Source organism: Myotis lucifugus, unplaced genomic scaffold (genome assembly GCF_000147115.1).
Source record: "Myotis lucifugus unplaced genomic scaffold, Myoluc2.0 scaffold_110, whole genome shotgun sequence".
Taxonomy (NCBI): Eukaryota; Metazoa; Chordata; class Mammalia; order Chiroptera; family Vespertilionidae; genus Myotis; species Myotis lucifugus.
Window position 1 is genome coordinate 3969190 of NW_005871158.1, and position 12410 is coordinate 3981599.

The following is a 12410-nucleotide window of genomic DNA, read 5'->3' on the forward strand; positions in this document are numbered from 1 at the left end:
GAGACCATGAATAATATTGACCGCCTGCGACCGGAAATCCACAAGAATGAGGTAGAGATTTGTTATTTAGCAGTTGTCTGAGATAAATTCGTTTGTATAAATTTCATCATGATAGGTTAGTTTTTGCTAGAATTATCTTCAAATATTTATTTAATTTCAGTGCTCATGAACTAAAAGTAAGGTATCATATGGTACATAATGTTTAGTCCCTTGTTGAAGTTTTTAAATTAAAAATGATATATAAAAATAAACACTTAAACTATTTTTTATTAGCCATAAAGTTGATCATTGACCAAACTGGAATAAAGGTTTCCCTTCGCTGAGAATTACATAATCATAACAACTCAAAGCACATTTTAAATGTAGAATATCTTATGAGCTCTTAAAAGTATTTATTAAGCTCAGTTTTACTTATTTTTTTCCTAAGGCATGGCTCTCTGAAGTTGAAGGCAAAACAGGTGGGAGAGGAGACAGAAGACATAGCAGTGACATAAATCATCTTGTAACACAGGGACGAGAAAGGTCATTTTTTTGTATTTTATTTGTATTTCTTCTTTTCTCCCAAACTTTTCTCACTTTTTTTTCTAAACTTCATATAATTTTTTTCTTCCTCCCTCATTTAACAAATTTGGCTTTAATAACATCAGTCTTTCGAACCTAAATTTTCTGTTTCTTTATAATAGCTATAGGTGAAGTATGAAATTTCATATTGCTGCTCAGTTTGTTTGTCATGCATCCCAAACAGAGATGGGAACATAGAAAGTTCTTGGAGCTATAATCTGGAGGCATAGGCTCCTCAGGCCTGGGGAGATGCCCTAATAGATGGAGTTGGGTAGCTAATGCCAAAGAAAAATTTAACTGTCAACTTGCTCACAGTTTTGTGAAAAATGTGTATTGTTAGTTTAGACCAGAGCTTCCAAAAGGCACTTTGCTAAGTTTCCATGTTTTCATATCATTGTGGCATTTCCCTTATTGTAATATGTCTTTTTCTTTTTTATAATAAAGTCCAACAAATTAGCCCAGCCGGCGTGGCTCAGTGGTTGAGCATTGATCTATGAAACAGGAAGTCACTTTTCGATTCCCATTCCAGGCACATGCCTGGGTTTCAGGCTTGAGCCCCAGTAGGGGGTATGCAGGGGGCAGCCAAACAATGATTCTCTCTCATCATTGATGTTTCTATCTTTCTTTCCCTCTCCCTTCCTCTCTGAAATCAATAAAAAAATATTAAAAAAAATAAAGTCCAACAAATTAGAACTCACCTTAGAGAAGAATTTGAGAGATCTTAGTTTACTACTTAATTACACTATAATTTGATTAAGTTCATTTTTAATTCTCTCTGAGTCTCAGTGCCCTCAAATATAAAGTAGAGATTAAAATACCCCTTATTCAGGTTATTAGTAATAAATGAAGTAATGTACATAAAGCACCCAGTAGTAAAAACCTGGTTATAGTATGTTCTTGACAAATATTAGTTTCTCCTCTCCATTATCATTTTTTGAAAGAGTACATATCTTCAGTATATCAAACAACACCCCCAAATATATTGGGTTTTGTTATTAGATAAAACCTAGATTTTAATAATTAATCTATTTGGCTTGTGTTATTTAAAAACATGTCTTCCACTGACTTATTTCACTTAGCATAATACTCTCTAGGTCCCTCCATGCTGTCTCAAAGGGTAAGAGATCCCCTTTTTTACAGCTGTACATTATTCCATTGTGTAAACCTACCACAGCTTTTTTTATCCACTACATAGTGAAAGAGAAATATCACATGATCTCACTTATATGTGAAATCTAATGAACAAAATAAACTGACAAACAAAATAGATCCAGAGACATGAAAGCATGCAATAAACTGAGGATCCTCAGAGTGAAGGGGGTGGAGGGCAGGGAAGAGATCAACCAAAGAAATTACATGCATATAGGTATAACCCATGGACACAGGTAGTAGTGGGTGAAGGCCTAGGGAGGGGACGAGAGTGGGGAGGGGGGGTCAATGGGGTAAAAAAGGGACATCTGTAATAATGTAAACAATAAAGATAAAGTAAAAAAAAATGTTTTCCAGGTATACTGAAAGTGCTGTTAAATCTAATCACATAGATTTCCCCATTATTAAAATCTTAGTCATTTGATTCTTTAGCAAAATTATTAACATTTTTCTCTCTGGTTTAAAAGGTTGTGAAGAAAAAAAATGCCTTTAGATTACTGAGTTTTTTATTTTTTTATTTTCTAAGTTACTAACTTTCCTGGTAACATGATTAGTTGCAAATGAACTTTATTAGGAGTCTTTGGGTTTTTAGTGACAGAATGAAATACTCTGCCCGTATTGGCTTAAACTAAAGAGGGATTTTATTAGCTGACTTCAGAGAGAGCTTAATCTTGGAGCTCAGATGATACATCCTCAGGACTCTGCTCTCTCCACTTCACAGTTCTGCCTTCCACTGTCTTGGCTTCATTTTAACGCTTCATATGGTAATCTTTCAAAGCTCTAGGCTCATATTTCTCCAGGTTCAAGTCCAGTGGAAAAGGGAGCTTCTCTTTCAACAATCCCAAGCAAAGTCTCTGTGCATCTCTTATATCTGACTGGGTTATAGTCCTACTTGTCAGCTCGTCACTCTGGCCATACAAGTGCTGAGTTAAGATGAGCCCTCTGGAGTTAGGACAGAACAAGCCACCTGAAACCTTTTAACTGAACACGGGTCTGGGTGGGTCCTAAGGAATTTTAGGGTCCTCTTGCAAAAGAGATGTGATAAATCCAGGATAATGAAAAACAAGTATCTAATACATCTTTACTTTTTCTCTAGACCTGGTGATAGTGAGAGATATTCACTGAATACATGCTATGTGTCTAGAATATTGTAGTCTTTTAATTTCAGGAAATTCAACAAAGACTCATTTTGTTTTAGAAGAGATAGATAGATAGATAGATAGATAGATAGATAGATAGAGTCAGTTTTAAGAAAATAAAGATTTAATTTGGAACTATATCATAGATACTTAATTCTCTGAATTGATCCTGAGACAATATAAAAGCTTCCCATGTTTGTGATACTTGATCAGAGATAATTTTATGTTTTATAGTCCTGAGGGAAGTTACACTGATGATGCAAACCAAGAAGTCCGTGGGCCACCCCAACAGCATGGTCACCACAATGAGTTTGATGATGACTTTGAAGATGATGATCCTTTGCCTGCTATTGGACACTGCAAAGCTATTTACCCTTTTGATGGTATGATTTTTCTAATACATTATATATGATAAAATTGGTTTCTTAAGTCTACATATATGAGTTATCTACTTTAATGTCCTCAGCTAAATAGTACATTGTCAGATAATTATAATCCTAGTTCATTAGTATGAATATTTTTGTTTAACTGTATTACAGATACAGAGATGTTCATTCCATACATGACATTAAAAGAAAATTACCTATTTATCAGTATACTAATACAGATTATTACTTAATTATCAACTTTGGTTGATACAGAATTTCCCCCAGAGATGTGACTAATGCTTAATGTACTCATTAAAGTTGAAGCAGCTCAATCATGTATTCTAACCCAGGAAGTGGGAGGTGGGCGGATGTCACTTCAAGCTCTTCCTTGTAACTTGCCAGCATTGGGAGACAAGCACATGGCAAATGGCATATCTGAATGCCACCATATCCTGACTCTGTAGGCCACATTTTCAGGTGAGGGAAGGAGAGAGTATGGTAGCTTCAGACTTTGCCATCTTTTCCTCTGCAAGAGTTGGATGACAAACTGTGTGAAGGGAGGAAGTCATTGTGGTCCTCTCCTGCAGACTTTTATTCACCCTTCCCTCTCTTGTGGGAAAAGGATTCTGAAAAATCCTGTTCCTCAAATCACAGAGCAGTCCAGTAACACCTTTATAAATAAGTTGTTTTGTAAAATGGTATGTGAATTAAGGTCCTTCCCCACCAATTTTATTGGTTTTAAAATTGTGTAAAGTCTTTAGTTACTCCTCATTCTAAGAAAATCTATATATATATAAAAGTCTAATATGCAAAGTGTCCCCTCGGGAGTTCGACTGACCAGGAGTTCGATCACTTGCTATGACATGTGCTGACCACCAGGGGGTGGCGCAGAACGAAGGAAGGCCCCAGCCAGCAGCCCAGGAAGGGAGACTCCAGCCAGCCACTGGCAGCCGCTAGGGACCCTACCTGTGCACGAATTTTGTGCACTGCACCTCTAGTATTAAATAAGATATTGCTATAATGTAATCCAGAGACTAGAGTTGGAATTTAGCATATGTTATATGAAGATTCATTTGTGCAAATAGTTACTGCTAAGCAGGTTGGAAGGGTTGGGGGTTGAGAGGAAAGAGCCCTGAGGCTGATGAGGTTTTAAAGAAAGTTTGTGCTCTGTGGCTATAACCATTCTTCTTCTACCATCACCAAAGTGTAGTTTTCTCTCTGCTCTCTCTTTAAGCTACATTCTTTCCACCCTCTCACTGTCTTAAACTAAAGAAGGGTTGTATTAGCTGACTTCAGGGAGAGCTTAATCTTGGAGCTCAGATTACTATTACCATTATTATTATTATTATTACTACTACTACTACTACTACTACTATTACTATTTTCCTGATCCACATCTCATGAATTTTCTAGATAGCAATACCACTCAAGTTTGGGAAAGAAGTTGAAGTAGTGAAATCAGTTAGAGTACCCTTGCAAGTCATATGTCATTGTGGCTTATACTTCACCTGTTACATGGGGGTGATATTAATGCCAGCCTGGGAGTTCACATGAGACAATGTATATGAAAGTGTTGGGTAAACTACAAAGTATTGCTACAAAGTAGAGATGTTGCTAATGAGAGTCAGTGGACCTACGCACATTGAAATTTAGTAGAGTTTCATGTTATTTTGTGTGTTGTTACTTGTAACTTTTATATGAAATTATTGCTGTGTTTAAGTTATGCTTGTACTATGAAAACTCTCATCTAGGACATAATGAAGGTACTCTGGCAATGAAAGAAGGTGAAGTTCTATACATTATTGAGGAGGACAAAGGTGATGGATGGACAAGAGCTCGGAGACAGAATGGTGAAGAAGGCTACGTTCCCACATCATACATAGATGTAACTCTAGAGAAAAACAGTAAAGGTGCAGTAACTTACATCTAAACTAACCAGGCAGCTTTGTGACATAGGAATGATAACTTAAAACAAAAACACACTCAACGGGTGGGATAACATCAGAAAATTTAAAGGGCATCCATGGTTTATTGTTCACTATGTGAGCTGAATGCTCGATCTTAAAGATGTGAATATGACCACAAGAAACTGTTCTCGTTGATGCTTTAACGTGAGTGATGTTGGTGTGGAGCTTAATTGGTGCCTTTTGCTTTATGTCTTGCTTAAGTCTGTGTGAAGGATTTGTGTTTTTCTGCCTTATAAAGAATGAAATTTGACCTATTGGGCAGGAATCCATAGATAAAAGGTACCCCCTCCCAAACATGTACATACACACACTTCAGAAAACTCAGTGACTGTAGTAAATTCAAATAATTAAAACTGCTATGAAACGCTATAAAAAGCTGATTCCCAAAGAGTGGTTTTATATAGGCATTTGAATTTAGCTACAGTCTCCAAGAAGACAAGTAATAATAGTTGGCTAATTGGATAAAGTAAGAATATAACCATTTTCATTTTCCTCCCTATTAATTTTGGTTTTCTAAAAGAAGAAAATATGTACCTAGCACAAAATCTATTGTAGTAGGCAAATCAAGAGACTTCCAAAATAAATCAATCTGGTCTAGCTCTTAGGTGAATAGAATGGCTTTCTTTTGAGGCCTAATAATATTTTCAGGCTTACTAGTAATTTTCAGGAACATACAAGCTCCCTTTCAATTTAATCGAATGCTTGTATTTTTTATCTTGAAAATGTCCTTTGGGAAATATCACTTTAGTGATTATTTAGCAGTTATAATAGGAAAATAGATTTAAAATAAGCTAAGATAGAAAATCTTGACTGAGGGAGAAGTACTGACACGTTTTATGTTGAAAAGAAAAACTTTTGATTAAGTGGGTTGAGGAGGTTATCTGTACTACAGTTTAGAGCATTTCCTCATTTTAGCTGGGTCACCAGTTATTACAATAGATTTTTCCCCCCAATTCATTTCAACAAGCATTTGTTGGTAGCACTGTACAATCAAGGATTGTGCAGTGCTAGTTGTGCTGGGAATGAAGTGAAGAAGCAGCTACAAGCCTTGTCTTTAATTTTGCTTGTGTTACAAATTTTTCTGGTGTTTTCAGTAGCTGACTATAAAATAATTTTAGGGACATTTAGGACGGACGCTTTAAACTGAACACCCCTTTTGGTCTTACCAAAGGTCTTCAGTAATTGTTCTTTTCTTTTTCCTCCTGGACTGCAGGTTCCTGAAGAGGGTTTCTGAGGAAATGGGCAAGATGTTGAAGGAGGTTACATGCAGCTGCTTTTGGGGGGGAGGGTGTTAGAGTTGTCAGGCTCAGAGAGAGAGAATGAGAGAAGCAAGATGCATGAGTGCATGCAGACATCATTATTTTTTACTAACTTCATTAGCATTTCCATACATTGTTTTAAAAAGTCATTAAGTCCTTAAATTCCTCTTTCACAATTATCCACATGAAGGAAAAAAAGCTAACAATGGCTAACCTTTTTTCCATTTATTTTAATGACGTCCAAATCAGAAAGAATGCAGAGCTGTCAAATTTGTCTTACATTTGGCGGTCCCACCAGCACCATCTCTATCCCAGCTCTGTTTTAATTGACTTTTAGATTCATTGTCTGTTAGAACCATGGCCATTTGTCAGTGTCTGCCTGCGCCACTTCTGTGTTTGCTTAACATCCTGTTGCATGTGTAGAGTGAGCAAGTTAGGTTTTTCAGGCATGTGTTTATAATCCCTTGTTCTTGTCAAAGTCTTAGTTTTGTTTTACATTTGTAGCGCAAATCACGTTGTCAAACATCTCCAGCACTAATGTTCTCATCCTGTTGTTTGTGTATGCTGCTATAACTTCCCCACTGCAAACATTCCAGTTTTGGCATTATGAAGAACTAGTTTGTGAACCTGAAGTATTTATGATAAGAAAAAGAAAACATCTATGCTCTAGCCTACAGCCCAGTTGAAAGAACTCTTTGAAGCGTGATACATCTTCCGCACCTCAGTCTGGGAAGAATCTATAGTCAGCACCGAAATCCTGGCATAGTAAACACAGAAGATACTCACCACCTCAAGACAAAGGACTGTTGTCAGAAGTCAGCTGCTTCCATTCAAATGCTGCCTTAAACTAGAGTGCCTAAATCTGTTGATTGCCAACACTACCACTACAGTATCCCACAAAGGGCTTATGTGTCAGCTCAGTGTGACCTCCTTTATCTCCCAGGGCTGCTGCAGCTGCGATGTAGCCTCGGTGGGTGGCTTTTAGAGCTCTACCATGTTTGACGGTGCATCTCCAAATTTATGCACCAGACTAAAGACATGTTCAAGTCCATTTGACTTTACTCAGTGTTTTTATGAGAAGTTTTATGGACCTCTCCCCCACTTGTCTTTTAATTTGGGGTTACCATGTTCTCATTTGATTATTACAATGATAGTCTGTTTCCAAGTGATGCTTTTGTTTGAACCAGATGAAAGTTAGTGAAACTTTGTAATGATCTATGTGCACTTTTACTTGTAAAATGGAGATTTCTGTATGTTTATACTTGTAAATATAATTGTCGTTAGTGCCCTATTGCTCATGTTGTCCTGCCTCGCATTTGTGGTTCTGTTAATGACTTGTATCTTAATTAAGTTCTTAGTGGTGTTTAATAGGGAGGAGGGTGGGGGTGGGGGAATATTTCTACCAATGGAAGCTTCATTAATTTGGTTCTTTACTGTTTTGAGGGAAGAAAGAGAACGTGAAATGGTCTGTGTATTGTTGGATTTTAAGCAATATTTTAGAAGCTGTGTGACTGCTTTAATAATTTTTCCCAGTGTTATTTGATTCATACTAGTTATACTAAAGCTGAATGACAATTGTGTGAAAGTTAATGTCTTCATAAGATCGAATATGCCCCTGTTACACAGCTGACGTATAGTGTATTACTTTTGAGGCTAGTAAACTATGAAGTTTAGATTTTGAATCTCGTTACAGGGTTATTTATATAATGTGACATTATTCAATACTGACAGACTACATAAAGTAGTTTTAAATCCTAGTGCTATTCGTATTTGAAAGGTAGCAATGAGGAGGAAATGTGATCTGGCTGTGTTTGTCTTCTGTACAAAGCCTGAAGTGCTTGTGTGTGTTTGGCTAGCAGCCACAGAGGGCAAAGTTTAAGGTTTTCTTGTAAGGACTAACTGTTCTTTTCAAGCTACTGTTTGTTTTTCTAAAAGCAGGATTTGCTTCCTTAGGAGGCAAGTTCCTTCACGTGGAATAGTGCAACCTGTATATGGGTTATTACAATAGGACAGACATTTGTACTTGCACAGTTTAAATCATTCTTAAATTTTGAACATGTGAATTGTCCCAAAACTTTAATTTTTCAATAATTTTTACTCTTTTTGTGCACATGTTGATTTCTTAATGGTAAGTGCTTTGTTTAAGATAGTGTTCTCTGTTGAGAATATTTTCATGAAATAAAACAATCTTTTCATGGTCGGTTAAGGTGTGTAATGTGTTATCTCTTATTGCTATGTGAACTAAAGACTTTGTTCTTGAACGTGCTATATTCCAGATAATACAAAATAGATGATAAGTTACATAAGTAGGAACATCTGTGTTAAGGAACGTTTTTTGCAAAGCAGTTTTGGAAATTCTACTTTTTAGTTGCACTTAATCTTTCCTAGAGGAAAAAAGTTAATATTTCTTTACAGTGGATTTGAGTTGAATGTAATAGTTTGGATTTTAAGTCTTTGTTCTGCAGTAGCTGTGTTCACAGACCTTCCTTATGCACCACCTCATCCTCCGCAGCCATAAGAACTCTCCCTGTGCCACATGCTCTCAGCATTTCCTGTGCTTCTGCTTGAATTTCTGACCAGTTAGAGAGAGCACCTTTGTCTTCTGTTTGCCATAAATAGGATCATATCTGTCATTTTAGGAAGTCTTCATTTCACAAGGTTCAGCTTTTTAAAAGGGCAAATGAGACTATGAGTGGTTACTTGATCCTGCACAATGAGGGATTGTAATTGTTGAGATCAAAATTTAGAGATCCATGCCAAGCTGGAAGTAGGGACACATACAAAACAAAGCGGTAGGAAAACAGTGTCAACAACAAAAATCGCAAAATGAAAAGGGCTTTTACTATCTGAACTAAGATCAGGAAGCCAAATCCTACTTGTTAGGGAAAGATAATATCCTTAAAACAATCCTAACAAAAGCAAAAGTATCTTCAGCCTTGTTGAAAAGGCTAGATTTTCTTTGTGAGGGAGGTATTAAGTAAAAAATTATAAACACCAAACCTATTTCAATGAGCTCATATACCTGGCATCAAAGATATTCCTGAGTATAGTCACTGTTAATATTCTAAGAAACTAGAAAGTGTAAGAGATGCCAAAAGATTGGGGGGTTAAAAAATTTATCTTTATTTTTCTTAATTTTTTCACATGGGTATTTTCCTTAACCTGATTAACTTTCCATGTTTTTGAGCTTTGCAAAGATCATGTCATATTCTGTATTAGCAGGCCTGATATTCAGCCACTGCACACGGATATAGCCATAGATAATGCTAAATACTGAAATATTTCCATATTGGTTGGTAAATAGTAATTCCGAAAAGAAGTAAAACTGGTTACTCATATAAGTTCTGGTACGTATTGTTTATCTCAAACCACACATGACACCCTGTGATGCGTTTATTGTTTAAACCCCTAGAGTGCCGGGGAGCGCGATCGCTCTCCTCCTGTCTTTCGCCAAAAGTGCCGGGAGCGCTATCACGCTCCTCCTGCAGTGTCCAGTTCTAAGTCTGCTTTTATTAGGGATGATGATATTGCTAAGTATGTCAATTCTTGCTGTGAAGATGACGATTTTGTGGAAGATATTGAATATGTAACTTCATTTACTTGCGATTCATAATTTTTTTCCTAAACTGCTCTAAAATCAGCAAAAATGCCTTGGCAATTTTAGCATAGTTCCTAGGATATTGGTTGGCACCCAAAGGGTTAAGCACTGAGGACAAAAGCTGAAGGGCTTAACTATAGATTTACTATTATTTCAGGTTTGGGACTCTTTGGTTTTGTAAGCTCCTATCCTGCTCAAGGGGATCCTGGAAGAGACTGGGTAGACACAGGTGTTTGGGGACATGGTCCCTTCTGTAGTAAAGTTTTGTTTTCTCGGGCATCTTGTTCTGTGGTGGAGGGTGGCCTGTCATGTGCATTAAGGAGGTGTGAGGAGAAGGACTCCACCAGGACTCTGTTTAATACCCAGTAGAGTGTAGAGAGTACTCTCTAGCAAGTGACAGCACAGCTTCCGCTGTGTGCTCCACCCTCTGCCCCTGGCACGTCTCCGGATGGGAGTATCACATTGTGTGTCCTCTCTGTCTGCACCTCCACCTCCAAGTCTACCTTTCCCCTCACTTGCCTGGGCAGACCAAGCTGCTTGGACTGGAGAATAATTTGAGAAAAAGTGAAGTCATTGTTTGACAACTTGATGCAAAAAGAAGGTGATGGGTCTTAGGCTGCAGGGTTTAACAATGGTGTGGTCATTTTAGAGGTTTGGATTAAAAATATGTCAGGGTAACTGAAGAAGTAGCTTCTGCAGATGAATAGGCAACAAAGTTCCCAGACCCCATTAAGAGAGTAACTAAGGAGAAAGACTATCTGCCTGAACAGATGAAAGTGCCCTATTCTGGAAAAAAAAAATGCCACAGAGGTAATTTGTTAGTAAGAGGAGCAAGAACCAGGGCTTAAGGCAGGATGGGGGATAGGTTAATGCGACTGTTTTGTGCAAGTGCAGCCCTTATCTAGAAAGCTGGTAACCTCCAGGCCCTGAAAAGAAAAGATAAACACCAGTTGCCAGTCTTTCGGTTGTACATCAAGAAGGCCTGGACAAGGAGAACCTTTTTTCTGGATTGGTTCTGTCAATGCTTTGTCCCTGAAATCTGGAAGTACCTTCCCAGTAAGGGACTGCCCTTTAAAGTTCTTTTGATAATGCTCTAAGTCACCCAGAATTCCATGAGTTCAACACTGAAGGTGTCAAAGTGGTCTACTTGCCCTCAAACAACATCTATTCAGCCTCCGAATCAGGGAGTCCTTTAAGGTTCATTACACATGGTACTCGAGAAAGGATTGTCCGCACTATGGAAGAGAACCTGGTAGAACATGAAAGTCTGGAAGGATCATACTATTGAAGATGCCTTCGTAGTTACAGGAGAAGTATGAAAGCCATCAAGCCTGAAACAAGTCCCAGATAAAGAAAACTGTCCAGATGTTGTGCTGGACTTACAGGATTTATGACAGAGCCAATTAAGGAAATCATGCAAGATTGTGGATATGACAAAATACTAATAAAAAAGGTGAGTGTGGCCTGGCTGGTGTGGCTCAGTGGTTGAGAACTGACCTATGGACAATGAGGTCATGGTTCAATTCCTGGTCAGGGCACATGCCCAGATTGCTGGCTCGATCCCCAGTAGGGGGTGTGAAGGAGGCAATGATTCTTATCATTGATGTTTCTCTCTCCCCCTCCCTTTCTCTCTGAAATCAATTTAAAAAATATATTTTTTTTAAAAGTGAGTGAGTGTGTGTGTGTGAAGGCTTTCAAGATGAGGTTCTTGGAGAAATTCAAGAGCTAATAGACACCACCCCAGAGGAATCAACAGGAGATGACGATGGAGGTGAGTACCTCTAATCCAATGTCAGGTGATAAGGAAGAAGACAGAAGAAGCAGTGCCAGAAAACACATTGACATTAGACTATTTGGCAGAAGGGTTCTAATTATTCAAGACTACTCGGACTTCTCTTATGACATGGACCCTTTATGATACAGACACAGAAACTAAAGCAAATAGAAGAAGGATTGGTACCGTACAGAAACATTTTTAGAGAAATGAAAAAGCAAGAAAAAAGACAAATTATGATATATGTCTGTAAAGTTACACTGAGTGTGCCTGCCTCTCCTGCCTCCCCTTCCACCTCCTCCATCTTGTTTCCCTCTGCAACCCTGAGACAGCAAGACCAACCTCTTAGCCAGCCTACTCAATGTGAAGACCAGGAGGATGAAGGCCTTTTGTGATGATTCACTCCCACTGAATGAATAGTAAATAACCATCAGGCTGTACAGTTAATAAACTTACCAGTTTTCTATGTGTGTGTCTTTGTGTGAAAATCTAATAACTATCTGGTAAGAACTGTATGAGATGTTTTCGTGTCATCATCGCTTAAGTGTTCATCGTGTAGAACATCATGTACAGTGAGTTTATGGAAGTGGATTTT

The 12410-nt window shown here is 37.8% G+C and overlaps 1 protein-coding gene and 1 long non-coding RNA gene across 2 annotated transcripts in view; both read left to right on the forward strand.

Moving 5' to 3' along the window:
* The window catches only part of FNBP1L (formin binding protein 1 like), a 63815-nt gene extending 55166 nt beyond the window's left edge, over positions 1–8649 (forward strand). Inside the window, exons 11-14 of the mRNA XM_014459556.1 lie at positions 4–51; positions 428–522; positions 3084–3232; positions 4969–8649. Of these exons, the coding sequence (XP_014315042.1) occupies positions 4–51; positions 428–522; positions 3084–3232; positions 4969–5147 (471 nt within the window). The 3' untranslated portion in view covers positions 5148–8649. The remainder of the gene's footprint in view (positions 1–3; positions 52–427; positions 523–3083; positions 3233–4968) is intronic.
* Positions 8650–10028: 1379 nt separating this feature from the next.
* On the forward strand, positions 10029–12410 carry LOC111826917. The gene is made up of 2 exons (XR_002830370.1): positions 10029–11494; positions 11709–12410. It is a non-coding gene; the product is annotated as an uncharacterized LOC111826917 (long non-coding RNA).